At 40.7% G+C, this 24,020-nt stretch overlaps 1 protein-coding gene across 4 annotated transcripts in view; it reads right to left on the reverse strand.

Moving 5' to 3' along the window:
* Nucleotides 1-326: 326 nt before the first annotated feature.
* SNX18 (sorting nexin 18) overlaps nucleotides 327-24,020 on the reverse strand; it is a 49,636-nt gene continuing 25,942 nt past the window's right edge. Inside the window, exons 2-3 of one of the 4 annotated variants that reach the window (XM_061129798.1) lie at nucleotides 22,564-22,706; nucleotides 327-678 (exon numbers count right to left, since the gene is read on the reverse strand). In XM_061129798.1, the coding sequence (XP_060985781.1) occupies nucleotides 370-678; nucleotides 22,564-22,706 (452 nt within the window). In that variant the 3' untranslated portion in view covers nucleotides 327-369. Of the gene's footprint in view, nucleotides 679-2,305; nucleotides 2,554-20,024; nucleotides 22,707-24,020 lie in introns of those variants that run through there. The other 3 variants (XM_061129799.1, XM_061129801.1, XM_061129800.1) reach the window with 3 other exon arrangements.

The following is a 24,020-nucleotide window of genomic DNA, read 5'->3' on the forward strand; positions in this document are numbered from 1 at the left end:
TTTACAAAACATCATGAATAATACAGTCACATTTTTTTAAAGTATAAATGGATGTGCATGCATAGGAAAAGCTTAGAAATTTTGACCCCAAAATTCTTAACCAGATTATTTGAGGGTTGGGAGGGGGTACCCTCTTCTTTACATCTTTCTATATTTTCTGAAGTTTTTACAATGAGTTCATATTATATAGACAATCAGGAAAAAAGAAAACAATTTTCATTTAGAAAAAACCTGCCACTCAACTCAGGGTTTTCAGCCACAAGTAATGAAGGACAACTGATGATGGTTGAGGCCTCTCTGCACTCTAACCATTATCAACACCCAAATTATTTTGGAATCAAAGTTTATTTTAGCCCTGTCCTCTGGGCCTCAGGGCTGGGTTATACAGAAGAAGCAGGAACTATAAAAGAGGTTGGGGCAGTTTCTTGGGTGCTGTCCTTCTTCAGACCCAAAGCTCTCTCTCCTTTGGGAATGAGGAGGACAATGGTTGTGCAGCAGTTTGGAGAGGAGAGAAGGTGGACAGGACAAGAGAAGTGGGAGTATACATTGAGGGCCTAGATGATGGAGGCCAGGTGATGTGGCAGAGAACGGCATAGCTTCTGCTTTTCCAAGGCTTGGCATAGGGATGCCCACACCTGCCATAGAACTGGGCTTGTGTACTGCTGTTATTTCTTTTTTCTGAAAAAAAAAAAAAAAAATTATTTATTTGGCTGCACTGGATCTTAGTTGCAGCATGCAGGATCTTTAGTTATGGTGTGCCAACTCCTCATTGCGGCATGTGTGATCTAGTTCCCTGACCTGAACCCGGGCCCCCTGCATTGCAAGCTCAGGGTGCCAGCTACTGGACCACCAGAGAAGTCCCCTGTTGGTGTTATTTCTGCCACCACTAGCAAAATTTCTAACCCAAAGTGTGTCACTGGAGCACATCCTTCTTCTCCAGAGATGTAGCACTTAAAGGTTAACAACATGTCCTGCCAAGAGCACAGACACAAATCTTGGCGTGACAAATGAGGCCTTGGCCCTCTTGAATGGTCACACTTTGGAGACTGAGGGAAAGCGGAGAGAAACAAAAGGCCACAATTAAAAAGCACAGTCCTTGTGACTTCCACAAAAAAAAGTGTCAGGACAGAGCCAAGGGTGAATTAAGTATTATATGCAAGGTTTCTAAGGAAACTTTCAAAGCAAATAGTACATTAGGAGGCAGACACTCATTACACACAGGAGAAGTTCCCAAACCCAGGGACCAACATTCCCTTCCAGCAGCAACTCCCCACAAACACAGAACATTCCACGCAGAGACCCCAGGCACAACTGGCACACCAGCGGTCTCCACAGGGGCGGAGGGAGCCCCAGGAGACCAGGCAAGAAGTGGATGCCAAGGTACTTTGAGCTGCTGGGCCAACATGAGATACTTCCTGAGTATCCTCCGGGGCGCCATCACGCTCTTTACAGCCAACAGTCACTTCTGCTAAGTCTGTGATCTTGTCTGTACCACTTGCTCGTTAGCACATACTCTGGTGGTTTACAGTGAACTACTTAAGCAGTTCTGGTTTCTATAGAGTAAGAGGTGCAGTGGAAAGCAAGGCACATCCTTCTAGTGCCTTTCTTTTGTCCTTCCATCACATGGCCCTGATGCTTTTGTAAGGACAAAATGAACCATCTTTAACGCCCAGCCAAGGCAGTTTAGGGCTGGGGAAAGCCCCAAATCTGCCTACTCTAAAATGCACATGACACCTTCTGGTTGTTTCTGGTCCCCCGCTGATTTGCCTTCACTGAACAAACAGCTCCAACAGATCTTTCGCACCCTGCCCCTCCTCAACCTGTCCTAGGTCAGAAAAACCTCACTCTAATTCTTTGCCAGTGACTTTTGTCCTCACACACATTTCATGAGGGCCACAGCATAATATCAACTCTCCCCACCACATGTGCGCGCACACACACACACACACATCCATACTTCTGCTTAAAGGCTAAGTCACCTTTGTTCCCAAATCAGCAAAATTTGATTGTACTCGCATAAGTTTGACAAATCTAAAGAAAGAATGTGGGGTGGACAGTATTTTGTCAAATCCTAAAAGAGAAGAAAACTAAAGAAGCAAAATTATTCCTTTCCTCAAGATTATAAAAAAAAAATTCCAGTAAATGTCCACCTTTAATGTTTATGGTTTATGTTTTGTAAAGAAAGGACTTCCCTGGTGGCTCAGATGTTAAGGAGTCTGCCTATAATGCGGGAGACCCCGGTTCAATCCCTGGGTCAGGAAGATCCCCTGGAGAAGGAAATGGTAACCCATTCCAGTATTCTTGCCTGGAAAATCCAATGGATGTAGGAGCCTGGCAGGCTACAGTCCATAGGGTCGCAAAGAGTCGGACACGGCTGAGTGACTTCACTTTGTAAAGAAATCTGATATATATAAGTTTATTATTTTGTTGTAAGAATTATAATTTGTTTTCTGGGAACTTCCCTGGTGGTCCAGTGGTTAAGACTTCATGCTTCTGCTGTAGGGGGCTTGGATTTGATCGCTGGTCAGGGAAGTAAGATCCCACATCCCCATGCTGCAATGCAAAAAATATATATGCAATTTGTTTTTAAACAAGAAGCAAATTGGTCCCAGTTTATTTATGAATAATATCTTTTCTGCAACGATTTGAGGGCCTTCTTTTGCATCTACTTGTTTCCATTAAAATTAAAATCTATTTCTAGACATCATATTCTGTTCCATTGATCTGTTTAGTTCTGCCTCCATGTCATACTATGGTAATTATTATAACTTTAATATAAGGCTCAATATCTAGAAGGAAAAAAATTTCTTTTGTACTCTTCTTCTCTAGAATAGCACACTTTAATTACTAGATTAAGTTTAGCATCATTTTAATAATTTCCTTCAAAAATTTACTGGAGTTTTGATTGTGTTTATATTAAATGTGGAGACTAGAGGCAAGTTGTATGATTTTTAAGACTCTATACTTTCTAAAATATTGTATCTCTCCATTTATTCATTAGAATCTTTAATATGTGTTTAATGTTTTTTCCTATATGTTCAGTTTTTGCTACTATCATGAATGATATTTTTCTCTATGTTTTATAAATGATTATTATTTGAATATAAGGAAGCTGGGTTGAATTTCTTTAATATTAATAATAGATTGCTTCCAATAAAATTATTACCTTCTAAACCATAATTGCAGAGAAGGCAATGGCACCCCACTCCACTACTCTTGCCTGGAAAATCCCAGAGAAGCCTGGTAGGCTGCAGTCCATGGGGTTGTTAAGATTCGGACACGGCTGAGCGACTTCACTTTCATTTCATTTTTCACTTTCATGCACTGGAGAAGGAAATGGCAACCCACTCCGCTGTTCTTGCCGGGAGAATCCCAGGGACAGGGGAGCCTGATGGGCTGCCGTCTATGGGGTCGCACAGAGTCGGACACGACTGAAGCGACTTAGCAGCAGCAGCCGCAAACCATAATTGGGGAATGTTACAGAGAGTTTCAGAAAGAGATTATTACATAATGGTGATAGAATAATCCTTTATGAAAATATGAATTCATAGTAGAGAAATCCTTTTTATTTCACATTTTTATATGTTATACCATAAGTTTCTCTGAGCTTGAAACAGCTACTGTTTTCTCATTACAGAATACACCATCCATTTTCACAGCATAAATACAACATTAAAATCTAATGATGGAATTGCATATGTCTCTTCAGAGATTGCATTTCCTTCCATATGCCTTTGCACCTACGAAAAATGGAATCCTAATGCACTCATGCTTGTAAGGAAGAGATGAGAGGGTCCCATCATTGACTGAAATAAATCTTTCTCATTAAAAAAATTCTATTTATTTTGGCTGTATCAGGTCTTAGTTGTGGCACGTGAGATTAGTTCCCCAACGAGGAATTGAACCTGTGTCTCTTGCGTTGCAAGGTGGTTTCTTAACCACTGGACCACCAGGAAAGTCCCCAAATAAATCTTAATTGTGGTTATTTTAGAACATACAGTAACTTCTAGATCAGAGATATTATATTTACTTACCCACACCAATCCTATTTGAAAAATCTATGAGGAGATCAGAAGAATGTGCATAGTATATTACCATGTATATAAAAAGGAGAGACAAGTTTACATGTATGCTTATATATGTACAGAATATCTCTGCAATGACATATAAGAAACTGGCATCAGTGGTAGCCTCTGGAGGATACAGGTAAGCAGGAGACTTACTTTGTATATTCTTCTGTACCTTTTGAACTTTCCATGACATGCAGGTGTTGTGTTTATTAATCTTCTATGCCAGACAGATACTGAAGAACAGTAATATTCCAGGCTAGCAGCACTGTGATGAGAATGAGCTGGAAATTTTTAAAACTTTCTAATGGGATATAAGTTGGTACAATTATATTTGACACGTCAGAAGGCTTTAAAATTTTCCTTTAACTGCATCGCAGCTTTTTGCTGCTGGATGGACTCCTCAGAGCAGAATTACTGCATGTGGTAGGCAGAATCATGGTTCTCCCAAACGGTTCCCCACATCCTGATTTCTGGAACCTGTGAATATGTTATGCTATATGGCAGGGAGGAATCAGGCTGCAGGTGGGATTGAGGGAGCTAAGCAGATGACTTTGAGATGGAGAGATGATCATAGATTACCTAGGTAGACACAACGTAATCACTAGTGTTGTATAAGTAAAAGAAGGGGCAGGAGAGTCAGTGTCAGAGTGATGCATCATGAGAAGGATTCAACCAGCCATTGCTGTCTTTGAAGACGGAAGGGTCCAGGAGCCAAGGAATGTGGGCAGCCTGAGGAAGAGGCAAGGAAATGACTCTTCCCCTAAAACCTCCAGAATGAATGCAGTCCTCCCCAACACCTGGAACTCAGCCCAGTAAGAGTAGTTTTGGACTTCTGGCTTCCCAAACTTCATGTTGTTTTAAGCCATTAAGTCTACAGTAATCTGTCACAACAGTAATACAAAATGAATGCACTATGTCCAAAAAGTACTCATTTATAACAGTAAAAATCTGAAAAGAATCTAAATGTCCATTAATAAAGAAATAGACTCTATGGCTGATTCATATCAATGTATGACAAAACCCACTGAAATGTTGTGAAGTAATTAGCCTCCAACTAATAAAAATAAATAAATAAAGGAATAGAAGATAAGTGATGCTACTTTTATATAAAGGAACATCGAGGCTTCCCTGGTGGCTCAGACCAAAAAGTAAATACTTCATTGTAAAATTTATTCAATATTTCTGAGAAAATATTAACCTGAAAAAACAAATTGTATCTGGTTTCAATTATAAAAATTGCATGTACTATAAAATGCATGTAATAGATATGTCATTATTAGTCCAGGGTTCAGCTCTAGAAAAGAAACTATTCAAGCTATCTCAAACAGAAGGGGAAATATAAAGAATCAGATCCATACAAAAAACTGTAGGAGTGGGTCTTAAGGGGTCTCCTGAGCCGTCAAATCAGTCCTGCCAGGGTTAGAGCTACTACTGCTTGGGTCACCAAATAGAGGGAGGGTCAGGTGGAGTCCCAGCCTGAGAGCCTGCATCCAAAAGGCGGAGGGAAGAGATGGTCCCTTTTCTTACCAGTCCCTTCTCATAACCACCACATTCTACTCAAAAGATATAAAGAATATTTAAATATCACAAACAATTGATCTGCCTATATGTTATCATATTTTTATAAAACAGGCCAGAAACAAACAGTGAAGACTATATTATCATTAAGAACACAGGCTCTGGAGTTAGATGGCATGCGTGCATGCTAAATCGATTCAGTTGTGTCTGACTCTTTGTGACCCTATGAACTGTAGCCCTCCAGGCTCCTCTGTCCATGGGATTTCCAGGCAATAATACTGGAGTGGGTTGCCATTTCCTCCTCCAGGGGATCTTCCCGAACCAGGTATAAAGCAGTGTCCCTTGAGTTAGATGACCTGGATTTAAACCCCTCTGGAGAGTTACCTCACTCTTGATGCCTGAGCACTGTTGTCAGGAAAGGGCTCTTAGGATGGAATGAGCTCATGGAAGCCAAGCACTTAGCAGGGAGTTCTATGGGTAAAGGAAAACTGCTCAATTAATGGGAGCAATTGTTTTTATAACACTTCCTTATACTTAATAGGTATTACTTATCATGTATTAATTTTATCATCAGAAAAACAAAAACCTCATTTCAGAAAAATCCAAACTGAATGCTAAGCTTCCCCCAAATAATCATGGTCTGATGAAAAAATATATATATATAAATTTTTAAAACTTGTTGCTTTGTATGAGATTTTGTCCTTTGTATATCTGCTTCCTATTGATAAGGGGAACAATAATGACACACAAGCTCTATTTAAAAGTCAATAGTCAGAAGACCTGGAGTATTTTTCATTCTCAAGACCATGAATTCAACAAATGACATTCTCCATATGTGTTTCATAAAAGCACCCTATTTCAGCATTTGACAATGAATGGAGTAAGTTTCGGGGGACAAGGGGGAAATTTTTGCTCATATAAAGGGGTAAAGGAGACAATTGGTTTAGTGAATTACTAGCTTGACTCTTTATCATAGAGCCATCTTAATATGGACACTAATAACTGATAAAATGTAAACTTCTCAGAGCTCACCCTCTTGGTAGTGGCTACTCGATACCCAGCTGGTCTCCTAATGAAGAGCACAAATTCAGACATCACCATCTCTCCTTACAGGATAGGGACCCTACATTTTCACATAGATTTGTCACTCAGTATGCCTCCCTTTGGGATCAGCAGCTCCATCTTCTCTTGCCAAAATGAGGATATAAGTCCGGTGCCTTTTCTATTACCTCACACTGCATAGGGTACCATCCAAGAACTACATGGGGGTGATTTAGTTTATAATAGCTGTCTTTTAAAATTAATTTTAAAACCTCCATGCTTTTACTCCTTTCCAGTCTTTAGCAAGTTTTTGGGTCATAAAGACATTCACTAGTACATGAGTAGTAGCTAATCCAGGACTCCCACTGAATTTCAGCATGACATTTTATGGCTTGTTCTTTGTCTACATCAAACAACTTTAATGGTCCCCAGAGATGGAAAAAGCATCCAAGTACATAAACTTTAAGGAACCTAAGTATAAACTCCAATAGGAAGTGGTTTTGCTTTTATTTCTAAATTCCATTACACATAAGTAAAGGAAGTAAGGCTAATAATTTAGTCAGCATTCAAGATAAGGACCAAGCAGGAAATAACTTTTTATGTGATGTCATACAGGGCCCGCATCAGAAGAGGAACAGGAGGGGCAAGCCCTTCGCCCCTTAAAGATCTTTCCCAGCCCTCTCTGGATGAAAGAATGATATGGGTAGAGGCAGTTCTAATTATATATATATTATATATATAATATATATATATTATATTATATTATTATATTGCTCTGGGTGACCATGATGTAGACATTACTCTAATACTGAAAGAATGAAAGGAGGGAAGAAAGAAAAGGAATTAACATCCTATTACTTAGTAAGATAAACCTTAGCTGGGGAAGCCAGTGACTGTTTCTAGGAATTTTATATTCCAGCTAAGTGTGTATCCTTGTGTCACTTTTAATATGACCATGTCTACCATGTCCTTGGACAACAAGGAGATCAAACCAGTGAATCCTAAAGTAAGTTAACCTTGAATATTCATTGGAAGGACTGATGAAGCTGAAGCTCCAATACTTTGGCCACCTGATGCTAAGAGTTGACTCATCAGAAAAGACCCTGATGCTGGGAAAGATTAAGGGCAGGAGGAGAAGGGGACGACAGAGGATGAGCTGGCTGGATGGCATCACTGACTCAATGGACATGAGTTTGAGCAAACTCTGGGAGACAGTGAAGGACAGGGAAGCCTGGTGTGCTGCAATCCATGGGGTCACAAAGAATTAGACACAACTTAGTGACTGAACAACAACAACTTTAGAGAATACTTGGGCTAGCGTTCCCAGTGTAAATCACTTTCATCTCACTCATGCACCTTCAGTGATTAGGCATGAGGACACAGGAAAACGATAAATCCAGTTCAAATCCCAGTCTGTGTGACTCTGGGTAAGTTACTCAAGTTTTTTCACCTACAAAACAGATCAAATAATACCTACCACAGAGGACTGTTGAGAGGATTAAACAAAATGATGCATGGAATTGCCCAACACAGTTAGCACTCAATAAATGTTTGCAGTAACTTCTTCCTATGACTGCTTAGTAGATTATCATCTTTTAGATTTTTAAAAATCACGGGTAAAACACATAAAATTTACCATCTCAATAATTTTTGAGTGTACAGTTTAGTAGTATTTAGTATATTTCCATTGTTCTACCACTGATCTCCAGAAATCCTTTCATCTAATAGCAAACCTGAAACTCTATACCTGTCACACAAGAAGTCCCATCTTCCCCTCTCCTCAGCCCTGGCAACCACCAATCTAATTTCCATCTCTATGAATCTGACTACTCTAGGTACCTCTTATAAGTGGAATTTGTGTTTTTGTGACTGGCTTATTTCAGATAATCAAATTTTTAGATTATTTTTTGAGACTTAAATTTTTATACTGAGACAAAAGTTTGGCCACTACATGTTATATCGATACATTGCTCATTTATCTATTTAGTTAAAAATCATAAAGTTTTCCAAAATAAAGGTGACCTATTATAATGTTAGATGATATAAATTTCAGTGGATGACTTTTACATAAGTACAGTCCATCCTCAAATCATCTGCCATGTACTGGCACTTGTGTCTTATCCCTTTCACTGTTTTGGAAATTCTTGGAGGTCAGGCAGTGCCTGGTGTGCATTAAGAATATATTAAATATCAATGGACTAATTAATAAATTAATAAACCAGTGGATTCGGATTCTATTTTATGAATTGCTAGCAAGAAAATGTTCAACACAGGGTATTTCCCTTCTCACTGATTCTGTGCCACATCTTTAGTCATCAACTGATGGTACTTAGAGAATGCAAAATTATTTAAATATTAACCTAAGCAAAACACAGTGTCAAAGATTAAGTAGATGAAAAAAACACTTTCATTAGACCTTCAAAGTGCAAACTCAATCAAGTTTTGGATCACAGACACTTTTGTGTCTCATCAGCTTCTTAATGTCAATGTACATGTCAGATATCCTCAGTTTTCAAATTCTGGAGTACTAATTGACTTTTAAGAGTAAGATTGGCAAATGTTTAAAGCATTAAAGATTCAGGACTTAGGAATTCCCAGTCTAGTGGTTAGGACTTGGGGATTTCACTGCCAAGGGCCTGCATTCAATCCCTGGTTGGGGAACTAAGATCCTACAAGCAAAAAAAAAAAAGAATTCAAGAAAAATTTTGTGTGTCTCCCCTCAATCCCCAACTCTGCAAGTTCATTTCTAGTTAATTTATTCAACAAAGACAGTCATATAAATATTCAAAGATGTGGCTATGTTAAGCTCAATGATGGTCACCCAAAGATGCCTAGCAATTTAATCCCTAGAACCTGAATACCTGTGAATATGTCCTGTTCATAGCAGGAGGTAATAAAGGTTGCAAACAGAATTACAGTTGCTAATAATCTGACCTTAATATAAGATGCTCCTGGATGATACCAGGTGGGCCCAATGAAATCCCAAGGGTTATTTAAATGTGGATAAGGGGTGGGTGGCAGAAGAGTCAGTATAGGAGTGATTCAATGCTGGTGTGGGAAAGACTCATTCAATGTCTGCTGGTTTTGAAGATGGAAGAAAGTCAGGAGGCAAGGAAGGCAGTGATATTCAGAAGCTAGAAAAGGCAAGAAAAAGGATTCTCCCTTGAGTCTCCATAGAAAAAATGCAGCCCTGCCAATACCTTAATTTTAGCTCAACGAAATCTATTTTTGCTTTCTAACCTCCAGAACTGTAAGATAATATATTTATTTATTTTTATTTATTTATTACCTCAACTCCTTGGTTGCAGCATGTGGGATCTAGTTCCCCAACCAGGAATCAGACCTGGGCCCCCTGCACTGGGGGCATGTACTCTACCCACTGGACCACCAGGGAAGTTCCAGTATATTTGTTTTAAGCTACCAAGTGTGTGATAATTTGTTACAGCAACAACAGGAAATTAATATAGTGAGTAAAGAGGCTCACTGCAGCATCATTTGTGACCAAAAAAAAAAAATTTGTAAGCAAACTTAATAGCCATTAATAAAAGCCTGACAAAATATTGCATTGTTATCATGGATGTTGAGGATGTTAGGCTTTCACCAAAGAGCAAGCTGCTCCCCGGGAGGTACTGTCTCTTTCTGTTTTTGGCGGGGGCCTGCCCATCAATTTAAAATAGAAGAGAGGAGGCTGCCCTGGTGGTCCAGTGGTTAAGAATCCACCTCCCAGGGCAGGGGACACAGGTTCAATCCCTGGGGTGGTAAGATTCTACATGCTGCGGTGCAACTAAGCCCATATGCCCTAGAGCCTGTGATCCACAACAAGAGAAGCCACCGTAATGCACCCATGCGCTGCCACAGGAGAGCAGCCCCGGCTCGCCGCAACTAGAGAAAGTCCCAGTACAGCAACGCAGAGCCAGTGCAGCCAAAAATGAATTTTTAAAAATTTTTAAATAGAAGAGAGGTAAAACATAGCAAAGGGATTCCAGTTAATCGTGAATGCATAACAAATAGAACACAACACTGAGATTATAGTACTCTGGGCTCACCCAGTCTCATTTCCTTCTTATAATCGACCTGTAAATCCACCCAAGCACTTGTTAAACACTGGAAAATACAGAGAAAAGCTGACTGACTAGAGGAGGAAGAGAAGGAGCAAAAGGACTATCCCTCAGTCCAAGACATGGCAAAGCAGAGCGAAGCCTGGGTACCTCGGGGGCACAGGAGGTTCTCATGCAGGAAGTCAGGGGGGGAAGGCGGGACAGGGACAGTCGCCAGGAGGAGGCAATGCCTGAATCCGATCCCACAGGAGGAGTGAGATTCAGCCAGACAAAGAAGACTTGGAAGCCCATCCCAGTAGAGGAAACAGCTTACAAAAGGCCGGTTGGTATGAGGTCTACTGTGGGTGTGTGACCTGGGTGGCATTTGAAAAAACCAGTCAACTTTAAAACCCTACACAAGGACTTTCACATAATTAGCTTTGTTACATTCTCTGAACCTCAGTATCCCCACCTTCATGACAGAATCACAAAATCTTCCTTTCAAGAGAGAATTAACGGATCTGCACAATCCTGGGTGGGAAAAGGAAGACCTGGCTTCCAGAAGTCCCTCCCCTGCACTCTGCTCTGCAGGCTGAAGTCACTCCTAGTTCTCTAAAGCCCTGATGCATTAAAGAAGTAAAAACATTTTATGGTATATTCTATATTTAACAGATCATTCGTTTTAACACATACAAAACACAACGAAATAACATTATGTATTAATTCACAGTTCATGACAGACCATGTGTTCTGGGAATGGAACAGATTTGAAATTTATATAATGAACATTTCTTCTTTCAATCCTTTCCCTGTATCTGACTCTCTGTAAGGCCTCACGTAGAGGGAACATTTGGGAGCCTGGTGAATAAGATGTTGCAACAGACTGCCGCTGCCAGGCCCTGTTTATATTGACTGGAAGAAAGAAAGCCAAGTTGTGCCTCAAAATCATCTGGGCAGCTTTTAAAATAGGCTCTAGCCTGTGACCCACTTTCTAGATTTCGATTCAATCGGTCTAGAGTGGGGTCCAGGCATTTTAATATATATATATATATATTTAAAGTTTGTCAAGTGATGCCAGTGTAAAGCCAAGTTCAAAAAATACCATAAATGTAAATCTATGGCTGATTCATATCAATGTATGACAAAACCCACTGAAATGTTGTGAAGTAATTAGCCTCCAACTAATTAAAATAAATAAATAAATAAAATAAAAAATTAAAAAAAAAAAAAGAACAACAACAACAAAAAATACCATAAATGAAAGTAGGAGAGACTGACTCAGGAACTCCTTAAAGTTTTATCAATTCATTTGCGATATTCAAAGAAAATGGTAAAAACAAAACAAAATAAAACACAGATGAACAAATGGGAGCCAAAGGAAGTCTCAATAAAAAGTCTCACGAAGGACAGACAGTGGTACCAGGATGTTCTATTTTAACACGCTGGGCGCCCAGCGGGTGTTGATCATGGTGCAGGCCTGACCATGAACAGCAATGCATCTTCATGCATTTGCAGATGCATAGTGAGAAGGACTGTGAACACTCTGTTAAAAGTTGTCAACTCAGTTTGCAAATATCATGTGGCAACACCCTGACTAAGCAACTGGGAGGTCCCCAGGGTGGATGGAGAGGCAAGCACTGGGCCCTCAACCCCTATGCTGGAGATCCCATCACTGGTCAGAGGTAGCCTCCATGGCAACCAGGCAGACATCACCGTGCCAACAGAGAGGCAAGATTCTCAGGCTGTGACCAGGATAGTCAATCTACTGCTGAAATACAGACGAGGGCATACAGAACCACGGAAGTTAATATTCTGTGTCAGAGCTCTCAGGCTCTTATACCTGGGGACAGTAATGAAGGGGCCCCTGGGGACTTCCATAGGGTATTCTCTGAGAGCTTAGTTACAAAATCAGTACTTAATGGGAAGAGTCATGGTAAGGAGAATGAATGGCTCTTGAATCAGAGCAAGCCAGACTGTGAAATTACAGAGTAAGAAGTTATCTAATTGGAAGGAGTGGTTGTCACCCATGGAGCCACAGAAAACCAGGAAGGCACTGTACCTGTGCTTCATAAGCTCCATAGTGGGGACACGGCACCCTGGTCAGGGGTCTCCACCCAACTGCCCTCATCTCCCACTGCCTCCATTTTAGTGTGGCCTCCATTGTGGCTGCTGCTGCTGCCGCTAAGTCGCTTCAGTCGTGTCCGACTCTGTGCGACCCCATAGACGGCAGCCCACCAGGCTCCTCCGTCCCTGGGATTCTCCAGGCAAGAACACTGGAGTGGGCTGCCATTTCCTTCTCCAATGCATGCATGCGTGCTAAGTCGCTTCAGTTGTGTCTGACTCCCATTGTGTCTGGGCTATCACAAAGCCTCCCAACTTGTCTCCCTGCTTCTGCTTTTGCTGCTCCCAGCAAGCACCTAAAGTCACCCTGTCAAAATATGAGGCAGGTCATGCTCTTTTCCCTCAAACCTTTCATTGGCTCCCATCTCAGAGGAAAAGCCAAAGTCCTTACAACAGCCTATATATGGCCATCTATGACCTGAACCCACACCTCTGGGCCTCATCTCCTCCTACGCAGCCCTGTGTTACCTCTACCCCTCACCCCACTTCCCACTCCCACCCCACACTGCCTCCCTTGGTGATTAGTCATCATTTTGACTGTCAAATCCTCAAACATGCTGAGGCCGTTGCATTTGCTGTTGAATTTCTAGAATGTTCCTCCCCTGGGTGTCCCCTGAGCTCACTCTCAAGTCCTTCAGGTCTTTACTTCAGTTTGGGAGGCCTGTCCTGACCTCTTTATATAAAATAACAAATTCTCCCACCTCTCTCTACTTATCCCCACCCCCATCTCAGTTTATTTTTCTCCATGCCACTTGTCATCATCTAAATATACCATATTTCACTGATACATTTGATTATTACATCTTCCCCACTAGAACGTAAATACGTGAGGGCAGAGATTTTGATTGGTTTTGTTAACTGCTATATTCCTAGTAAGTAAAGTAAAAAAGTAAAGTAAAGTAAGTACAAAAGTAAAAAATTCCTAAGTAAGTAAAGTCGCTCAATTGTGTCCGACTCTTTGCGACCCCACGGACTGTAGCCTACCAGGCTCCTCTCTGTCCATCGGATTTTCCAGGCAAGAGTACTGGAGTGGGTTGCCGCTAGAGCCTATCACAATACCTAGAAAATAGGCATTCAGTAAATATTTATTAAACAGTCAGGATATCTCTACTGTGCCAACAGATTCATCAAGCTTTCCAAAAAGTAAGTGATGACGTTGGGGTGACTACATTTTCACAGCAACCTTTTGATGAGGGTTTGGTTTCCCAGAGTAAAGCAGGAGAGGATATGTAGTCTAGTTCCAGTCAAAGTTTTCCTATTGAAGGAGTGAAAAAAACAGCAGGGCAGTGGTGACTTCCTCATCTTATTTAGGGCTTCAGACTCCAAACAGCTTCCACTGTGGTGAGTTTCTGGTCTTGACCCATGAGACCCCCTGCCCCAACACTTCAGAGGCCAGGAGGCCAGTTTTCCTCTTGATTCTGGAGCTCAGCTTGCGCCTTTGTGTTTAGGCAAACTCTGCCAGTTGTGTTTAGGGAAAACACAAAGCAGCAACCTGGCATTTATGGATTTGACAGTCAAAACAGCGGCTCATCACTGCTGTGGGCTAACTGCACTGCCATTCCCCAGCCCCCTCCTCCTGTGGCCACAGGCTCCTTCCTCCTGGAACCAGAACCCAGGTCTGTCTTTGTGGAAAACAGCCTTCACGAGAAGGCTAACCACTTGTGCTGGTAGTGTGAATGCAGAGGGTTAAGATTTTTTGGCCTTTCCTTTTTTCCTAAAATGCAATTAGGTGTAATTCGTGAACCAGGCGAGTCTCACACATCCTTTGTTCTCCAAGCATAGAGCCCCCCGCCCGCACTTACTGCCTGGGCCCTGCATGCTGCTTGCTGGGCCCCCAGGAGGAGGACAGGGCAGGTCCAGGGGAATGTCACGCCCCCCCTTCCCAGGCTCAAGCACTTGCACCTCTGTGCTCAAATAAGACCGAGCTGTGGGGTTACGTGATCCCAGAGTCGGGTGGGTGCGTGCGTGCGTGCTAAGTCGCCTCAGTCATGGCCGACTCTTTGCAACCTCATGGACCGTAACCCACCAGGCTCCTCTGTGCATCGGGATTCTCCAGGCAAGATTACTGGAGTGGATTGCCATGCCCTCCTCCAGGGATTCTTCCCAACCCAGGGATTGAACCCACATCTCCTGCAGCTATTACTCTGCATGCAGGTTTTTTATTTCTGAGCCACTGGAAGCAGCCTTGGAATCAGGTGACCTGGGTTCAGATCCCAACTCTGTCTCTTTCTGGCTAGTGTAACCGTCACAGAATGTCTAGAAGCCTGTATCCTTGTTTGCAAAATGGTTTTGTTTAAGTCAGTTCTATAGATAATGTACTTAATGGCCAGTGAGAGCACCACACCTAGAGCATAACACACACTCTAGATGTAAGCAGTAGGAAAAAGAAACCCATCTCAGCCCAGGAGCCATGTGTGCTTATTTGCTAAATGTCATCACAAAAGTGACAGGGGTTCAGGGAAGGGACCAGACACAAAGGAGCATTGTGGAAGGTTTCACTGGGTAGGGAGGAGGGCAAGAGAGTAAACTGGACTACAGAAAACAAGACTATGGTTTGGTCCTACCTCTCTTCACAGTCTGGCTTACCTAATAGCTTGGTTGGTAAAGAATCCGTCTGCAATATAGGAGACCCGGGTTCGGTTCTTGGGTTGGGAAGATCCCCTGGAGAAGGGATAGGCTACCCACTCCAGTATTCTGGCCTGGAGAATTCCATGCACTGTATAGTCCATGGGGTTGCAAAGAGTTGGACATGACTGAGTGACTTTCACTTCACTTTCTCTCTTTACAGTTTGCTTTACCCATGCTGATAACAGTACACTTAGTAATGCTGTTGGATTTCAACAAGGAATATCACAGTGAAGGCTAATTTGTCACTATTGTGAGTCCATTGTCCACAGATTGTTCCTTCTACATTTGGACAATCTGCTTCCAGGTCTCAGAGGTGTTGGCACAGAGTTATGGCTCTAATCTTGTTTGTGTATCTTTTTTTTTTTTTTGACTAGTACCTCTGTCAACTTTAAAATTTATCCTTATTTTTAAAATAAAAAAATACATTCAACCTTTCAAAGATATAAAAAGTCATATAATAAAAAAATCTCCCTCCTACCCCTGTCATCCAGTTCCCAGACCCCAAAGCAAACAATGTTATTCTTGTTACCAATTGCTTGTCACTACTTCCAGAAATAATTTTCTTGGCAAAATTCTATATTAGTATATGAAGATATTTCTTTTTTTTTTTTTTAGATGTTTGATACCTATTGTCTTAATCCTTCAGGTAACTGTACAATTTATCATGGGATCACCTATCAGCATGGGTATCTAAAACGTCAGATTTTCTTTCCATGGATTCTAGAATAGAAGCTATTAAAAAGCACCACTTGTTAAGAAGGCTCCCCCCTTCTCCCCAAGGAAGGCTTTGCTTTTCCCATAGGTATTTGGGTTCAGATAAAGGACATGGACTTGGTCTCATGTGGCTGCCGCCTTGTACTAAATATGCAGCTAGCACCTCGCTACTCCAGGTGACTCAAAATGCGTTCATGAACAGAGGCCAGGACATAAGTGATCAAAGCTACAGACTCTGAACATCAACAGATACACTGAAACACTGCAGGATTTAAGCTGAAACTAATTTGCTAGATACTAAACCATACTCCATTTGCGAGATACTAAACCATACTCCAACTTTTACAAAGCATTTTTCTCCCCAAGTGAACCATTTTGAATTAAAAACGAAAACTTTGCATTTCCTAAAACCATGAGGTTGAACAAAAGCTGAACTACCACATTGTCTTAACCAAACTTGGTCTACATGGATGACTTCTTTGATACAGGGCATGGTTGCTCCCAAAGTCATTCGAAGGTGTTAAACTCAACTTCCCAGAATGAACACAATGATAGTCATTTAGAAATGTGTCTAAATGTGCATTTCATGAGGTCAGGGCTGAGACACTGAACACAGAGCATGTTGCCCCTCTTCGTTCATCCTAGGCCTCAAGTACTTAATTTTAGGGTGTGAACACAGCAGACATCAATAAAACCATTATTAACTTGGTGATGGGTGAACAAAAGCAGAATTCTGAGCTGTCTTCTTCAGATATCTTAGTAAGAGCTACAGGACAATTTTGTAAACATACTGGTATTTAAACTCTTTAAAACCAAGTGGGGATCCTTATGGAAAAGGGTTGTTCTCTAGAGAGCTGAGCCTCTGCCCACCCAGCAGGAAGAATTTACAGTCTGAGAAGCAATGAGTTAGGCTTCTAGGCAGAATATGCAAGGATGCTGTGCTAGGATTCTGGGAACCTGGAGAGGGGTCTAGATCTGAGCCAGAGCTGGATGGGGGAGAGCTGGCCAAGACAGGTACAAGGTTACAGTGGGAAGTCCTGTCTGATGGGGACCGGGGTGTGGGTTCCTTATAGCTTATACAAGGTCCCTATAACATCTCATCCCTTCTCACATAATCACAACCTATCATTCTTACTCTTGCCATGCACTGGGCTCAGGGTTCTTTATGTGTCATTCAATTCTTGCAATTTCTGTGAAGCAGTCTGTCCTATTCACAGATAGAAAACTGACTCAGAGAAGTTAAGTGACTACCTCAAGGTCACACAGCATTTGGGAACATTGCTATCATTTACTAAGTACCTACTTCTGGAATTTTTATCACTTCCCATGGTTGTCATTTAGAGAGGGAATACTGCTGAATGGTGAAGGACTGTACATACTGGTTAATCTAATACTCTCAATCATTCAATAAACTCTAAATAGGCCTATCTTACAATGGAGGCTCAGAGATGGGTTGGTGAGTTGCCTGAGGTCATTCAGAGTAGGATATAGGACATGACCCCTGGCTCCAAGGCATTCTCTTTCTCACAGATATGCTGGGTCAGCTTCCCCACTATGTTGGCAGAGAAGTCCAGCAACTCAGCAGTTATTAAGTCCTGACGGCTATTTCTTGGAGTAACTGAAAATTCAAACCACTAGAAAAATAAGATCTGATGCATCTAGCCACTTCAAACTTAGAAATCATTTCCACATACACTGATGGGATGCACAGCAAAAGAATGTCACACATCTTGTGTCCTTCTAAGCCCCTTTTAAGATAGCTTCACAGGTAACACTGGCTTCTGACAAGTTCATCCAAGGAAATGGAACTTCCTCAATGGCTCAGCAGGTAAAGAATCTGCCTGCAATGCAAGAGACCCAGGTTTGATCCCTGGGTTGGGAAGATTCCCTGGAGAAGGAAATTGCAACCCACTCCAGTATTCTTGCCTGGAGAATCCCATGGACAGAGGAGCCTGGCAGGCTACAGTCCAAAGAGGCACAAAGAGTTGGACAAGGCTGAGTGACTAAACATGACTTAATAAAACAAGCCACTTTTGGAAGCTCCATCTCTGCCACAGGAATAATGGGATTGGGAAATCAAGACCAAGAAGGAGGAACTCGTGATCCCTAGAAAGGCTTTAGCTATGACTCAATCCTAGATTAACTGCCCACAAAGTCAGAGGCCTGGGACAGAGGCAAATCCCCAAGCTGGGTTTTTCCAGGGGCCTGCCCCCAGACCCATAGCATAGCACCCTTCCCTACTCTGCCTAGAAGTTTACTCCACCACTCCTCAGACTCACCAGAACTTAGCACGTGGAAACATCGTCTGTTGCTTCTACCTGTGACCAAGGGGAACTTGTCATAGCTGATTCTGACCCTGACCAAGAGGAATTGAATGCTGAACTTCACAGTAGTTCCTGTGGCTTCCTTTCTTCTTTCAAACACCCTTTAAGAGGCCCTCTCCTTCTCATGACCCAGCCCCCAATCTTGGGCCACAGGTGATGTCTCCAGCTTGGGTCTGGTTTCTACCACTGGCCTAAGGAAATCTGTGAACTGCAAGATAGCTTGGCCATTTTAGATGTATCAGAAGAGGCTGAGAAAGCTAAGCCACAGGAAAATAAATAAATAAAATAGACCCATAACGATAAGAACCTGACAGATTACAAAGTCCCACATGGATGGCAAGCTTAGTTCTAGATGGGAGTTTGGCCCTGTGTGGGATTTGCCAGGTCCCTGTACCCATCGTGACCCTTCACATTTTGGATTAGGCTTGTTGGAGCTGGCTTGCCAGCTAGCAACCAACAGTGACTATTCCCAACAGAGAAAGCACATGAATTACTTAAGCACCTACTATGTGTGAGGTGCTAGATGTACAGTAGCTACTATTTCAAAACACCTCACTCACAATTTATTGTTATAAGGTCAATAGTTACTGAAGTTACTAACAGAAGCAGATATTCAGTGGGACTTCCAAATGGCTTACGGATTTAAATTAATCAAACAGTACAGAATTTCATGAACAACTTATATGGCAACTGCAGATGGAAGCTTAAGACAGTGAATTCAGTCTTCTATTTTTCTGTTTAAATCTTTCACATTAAATAAATGCCTCCTTGATTACTGGAGAAAAAAATAATTATAATATTCCACTGAGGCTGAGAAATAAAGCAACCTTTGTTTATTTTTTAAAAGAAAAACATGGCTGATCTGCACTAATCATAATATTTTGAAGGAAATAAAACAATATTCAATATTTTTAGTCTACAAATAAATAATACCTTGTTTTGCTTATTCTGTAAGCCAAAGACAAGTTTGGAAATGAGGATATTGGATAATGCCTATGGATTTAAGAGTATCAACCATGGTATTCAATTCTGAGGAAATAAAAGCATAAATGGAAAAACTGACTTAGTAAATTAATAGAAAAAAATGAACTTAGGAAAGAATGACATTTAAAGGTTTATATATAAACTTGACATGCTTCACTTGAGAGACCAAAACATTTTTCAAGTCCTTAATGATGAGAACAGCAGCAGAATTCAAGACAATTAAAAACTGGCATTTAAGAAACTGCTGTATTGTTATGAATAAATGTAAGACAACAGTACTAGTGAAGCCCAAGAAAATCCCAGTTACAACTCCATTCAAGCCAATGGGCATTGGCTTTCCATTTCACTTTCCAATGTGTTCCCTTATTCCAGGTTTGAAATATACCTTCAGATAAGAGGCTCTAGAAGAGTTACAGAGCTCCAGTGCAGAGCTGCAGAACCAGTCTCGCTGCGTTATAGTTACAGCACACAAACAACTACAACTGTCTCTAATTAAAACAGCAAAGCCAGGCTCAAGTGCATACCCTCTTCTAAATACATATTTAATCACAAATTATGAATTATAGAAAAAAAGACAAATAATGGCATGAAGGGCATGATAGTTTATTTTTTAAAAATTGTACCACACTGATCATAATGACCAGCATACACATTATGATGGCTTTTCTCTTGGGTATTAACATTGCAGTATTTTTGTATACTGAAATGTTTCAATAGGACCAAGAACGTTAGAGAGATAAAGATCTTAGATGAAAATGAACACTAATGATCCTGGTGTCCTACCCCATAGAATTAATTTAAACCCCTTATGAATCAGTGGCATTATCATGTTATGTAGTTCTGAAGAATGAAAGTTCTCTTCTAAATAGGCAGCATGAACCTATACCTTCTTGCTCTTTAATCTTTAGCTCTTACAATTTGAACTATGTCCACCCTGGCCAAAGCACAATCATACAAAACACCTCAGATAATTTCCATGCTACCATTGCACAAGTTTAGTGATTTTTACTTAAACAAACAAAAAATCAAACCACTGTCAAAAAAAGGAGGCAAATAAAAATGATTTTCCAATCATTTGAAAAGCATAGTGCTTATTTGTCCAATACAGACTCAAACTTAAATTAAATGCTATCATTATCATCTCTAAACTTCTGCAATAAAATTAACATATATATATATATATATATATATATATATATATATATATATATGGGTTTCATTTATAGAACTGTATCTTGCAATCAACAGGAGAAAGTTATTTTTTTAGAGAATAATATATTTGGTTACAGTTCCACATGTCGGTAGTAGAGACAAAGCCACATGATGTTAAATCTGGCTCTAAGTTACCTAAGGTATAAAATTTTGATCAAATCTGATCTTAAAAATTCAACCCATGTGAGATTACTTTTTCGAGTAAATGTGCTATTGAGAAATCATTTTAATAACCTTCACTTTGTATGACTATCTGCAAATTGACCCTTTTCTTTTAATCAATGTGACTCACCAACATTTCAAACTGACCTCTTTACTTCTATGTTACCACTTGAATACCCAGGGATTTCTGAGGCAGCATAAGTTTGACTTCATTAAAAACAGTAGACACTTTAACCTTTCAGTGACAGTTTTTAAACCTGTAAACTCAAGAATCACATTATTGAGCTCAGCAACTATAAAAACATTGAGATTCTGGTATTTCAAACCAAAATCTCTTTGTGCTTTTTAGATTAAGCTGCTTTTGAATATTTTTGGTATTTATCAGTCATTTGTATTTCCCTTATAGTAATAAAAGAATATACTTAAAGTAATTTTTAAGGTTAAATGTCCTGGGGGCTTATCAATACTTTAAAAAAAATTACTTTTTTCCATCAGCATTTGGAATAGTAGAAATTATTTCTGGTCCCTCATTAGATCAACCAACATTACTTTTCATCACGTATAACACTGAATTTTATAGACATCCCTGAAAAGTTTTTGATTAAGTAAACAAGTGAATCACAGTGGAGTCTCAACCAGTTAACAGTGTAGATCCATTAAAAAACACACACACACACACTGAATATTAAAAGAAAAATTTCAAGCTAAAAAAGAAGAAAAAGAAAAGAAAACTCTCTTAAGAATTAAAACCGAGTGTGTATTGTCACTGATTCTGTGCTCATGTCCCCAACAGATTAGACCCCTTCTCCGGGTTGTAAGACATGTTCGATTAAATCTCCACGTCAAGTTTCCAGGACACTTGAGTGAAGAGACTAGGCTTACTGCAGCATATAAGGGAACAGAGTGGCACCATCTTCTTCGTTAACAGACACCCTCTCTGAAGGTGAACATGAGTCTCCCTCCACTGTGCTCGCCAGCATCGATCCCGGAGACAAAACTCGCTGGGCAAACTGATGACAGCTGATCCTCCCACCCTGCCCCCCGTGCCAACAGGAGGTTCCCAGCAGTTTGTCATTATGTGCACTGGCCTTTCACTCTTTCCATCAGAAAAGTTGTGGTTACTTTAAAAAGGGGTGGGGGGTGGGGTGGAGAAATGAAAAACCAAGAGTCTAAAGGCACAAAGTCGCATAGCTGCTCTAGTTGGAGTTTGTAAACAGAGAATAGGCTGAATTTAGGTAATCCCAATCTATGAGAGTAAAAAGGCATCCACAGCAGGCTTTTAACCAGCCAGCTTCTTTGAGACCCTTCATGGGTTTTGAGGTCTACAAAGTATGCACTAAAATACCCATACTTCAAAAAGCAATAAGGCAAATAGTATACTCATTATTCCAAAAGTTACAATGGTAGTGTAGGCATACATAGTATAATTTAGTTACAATGTGTGGTACTGTTTCTATTATATAACCATATTAACTGCTTCTTTCCTACATAATTATATATTCAGCCCAGTTTCAGTTGAACACAAAACCATCCTTGTACCACTGCTGATAGTTGGCAATAGTTCTTTGACAGCAGTTTGTATTCTGCTATAGAAATTATCCTTGAACTGAAAAAAAAAGTCCACAATCCAACGTCCAGTCATTAAACACTATCATATTTGTGAAGAGCCTCTTCCAACTTCTGCGTCACTTTTTGGAAAAATATTATTTGTTGTTGTAAGAAATGCTGCATTTGTGATTTAAAGTCTCTTACTCGAATTTGATGGAAGTGGTGAATTTCAGCCAAAGTAGCAAAAGAAATAGTGTTACAGCGATCCTGAATGCCATCAGCCTTTTGGACTTCCATCTTCCCTTCTTCCACGTGTCGCCTACTCTCCTTTACTTTGGTAAGAGCTCCTGTAGTTTAAAAAAAAAATTAATTAAAAAATACATATAAAAAAATAAAAAATACATATGTATCCCAGTGTTACAGCTACACAGTAAACAGAATGTTGGGCATTATAAATACTTGCCTGAACTATTTTGAAGTCCTTTGGCATTTAAAGGGGTGACTATAATTATTTATTAAAAATGAAGAAATCTGGTAAAGTTTCTGAAAACACCTCCACTGCTACAAATTCACTTATCAAAACTAGCCTTTGCCATTGACCAAATAGTATGTTTCATCTCTTCCAGCAGCAGAGATACTATATACTACAGAAAAAAAACTGCAAGGAATTTTTCCTAAAAAGACAAACCAAGAAACTCTGCAATTTTAACATCCTTAAGGGACAAAGTGTAACACCATTCTGTGTGTGTGTGTGTGTGTGTGTGTGTGTGTGTGTGTCTTAGTCTTAATTGTTCAGTCACATTCGACTCTTGGCAACCCCATGGACTAGCCCGTTAGGCTCCTCGGTCCATGGAATTCTCCAGGCATGAATACTAGAGTGGGTAGCCATTCACTTCTCCAGGGGATCTTTACAACTCAGGGATCAAAACCGGGTCTCCCACATTGCAGTTAAGATTTTTTTTTTTACCGTCTGAGCCACCAACACCGCTATATACACATATATTAAAAAGAGCATCTCTAAAGTGGAGCATACTGCATTGCATGCCTGATTCTGACTCCACGTTCTATCAGGAGATCCATACATGTAGCATAATGGCCCTGTGCAGTAAACATATGCCTCCTTCTCTCTACAGGCTGTAAAGATCAGTGAGTGTTGAGTCTGCCCTAACGGTGACCTGGGAATGAAGCCGGAGGTGTCAGCCTCCGGCCAAGAAACATCACCAGAGGATGCAGGCCTGGGGGGTTGGGGGGGGGTGGCGGCGGAGGATGGTTTCTGTGGCAAGTGCCACACAAGGGCAGATCTTCCCCTAGAAGCACAGTCATAAAAAAAAAAGCACAAAAGCCTGAGGATGCATAGGAGGCAGGAAAAATAAAGACTATTCATGTGTACTTAAAAATGAGTGATGATAAAGTTTAAATCACTTGAGCACAGCCAGCTCAAGAATCCAGATTCCTGACTCCACATGCATCCATTCTACTAAACCATGATGAAAACCATGATGAAACACTTAGGACGCCTGGCTTGCTGGTCTGAGGACGTGATGACACTAATTGGAGGGAAAGGTAGCCTGTTTAGAAAGCGGTGCGGAAGCTGAGCAACTTTGTTGTGGAAATGTTGTTTTAGCCAATGGTGAAATATACAGGGGAAAAGTCCTGTATCT

Source organism: Dama dama, chromosome 25, assembly GCF_033118175.1.
Source record: "Dama dama isolate Ldn47 chromosome 25, ASM3311817v1, whole genome shotgun sequence".
NCBI classification, from domain to species: Eukaryota; Metazoa; Chordata; class Mammalia; order Artiodactyla; family Cervidae; genus Dama; species Dama dama.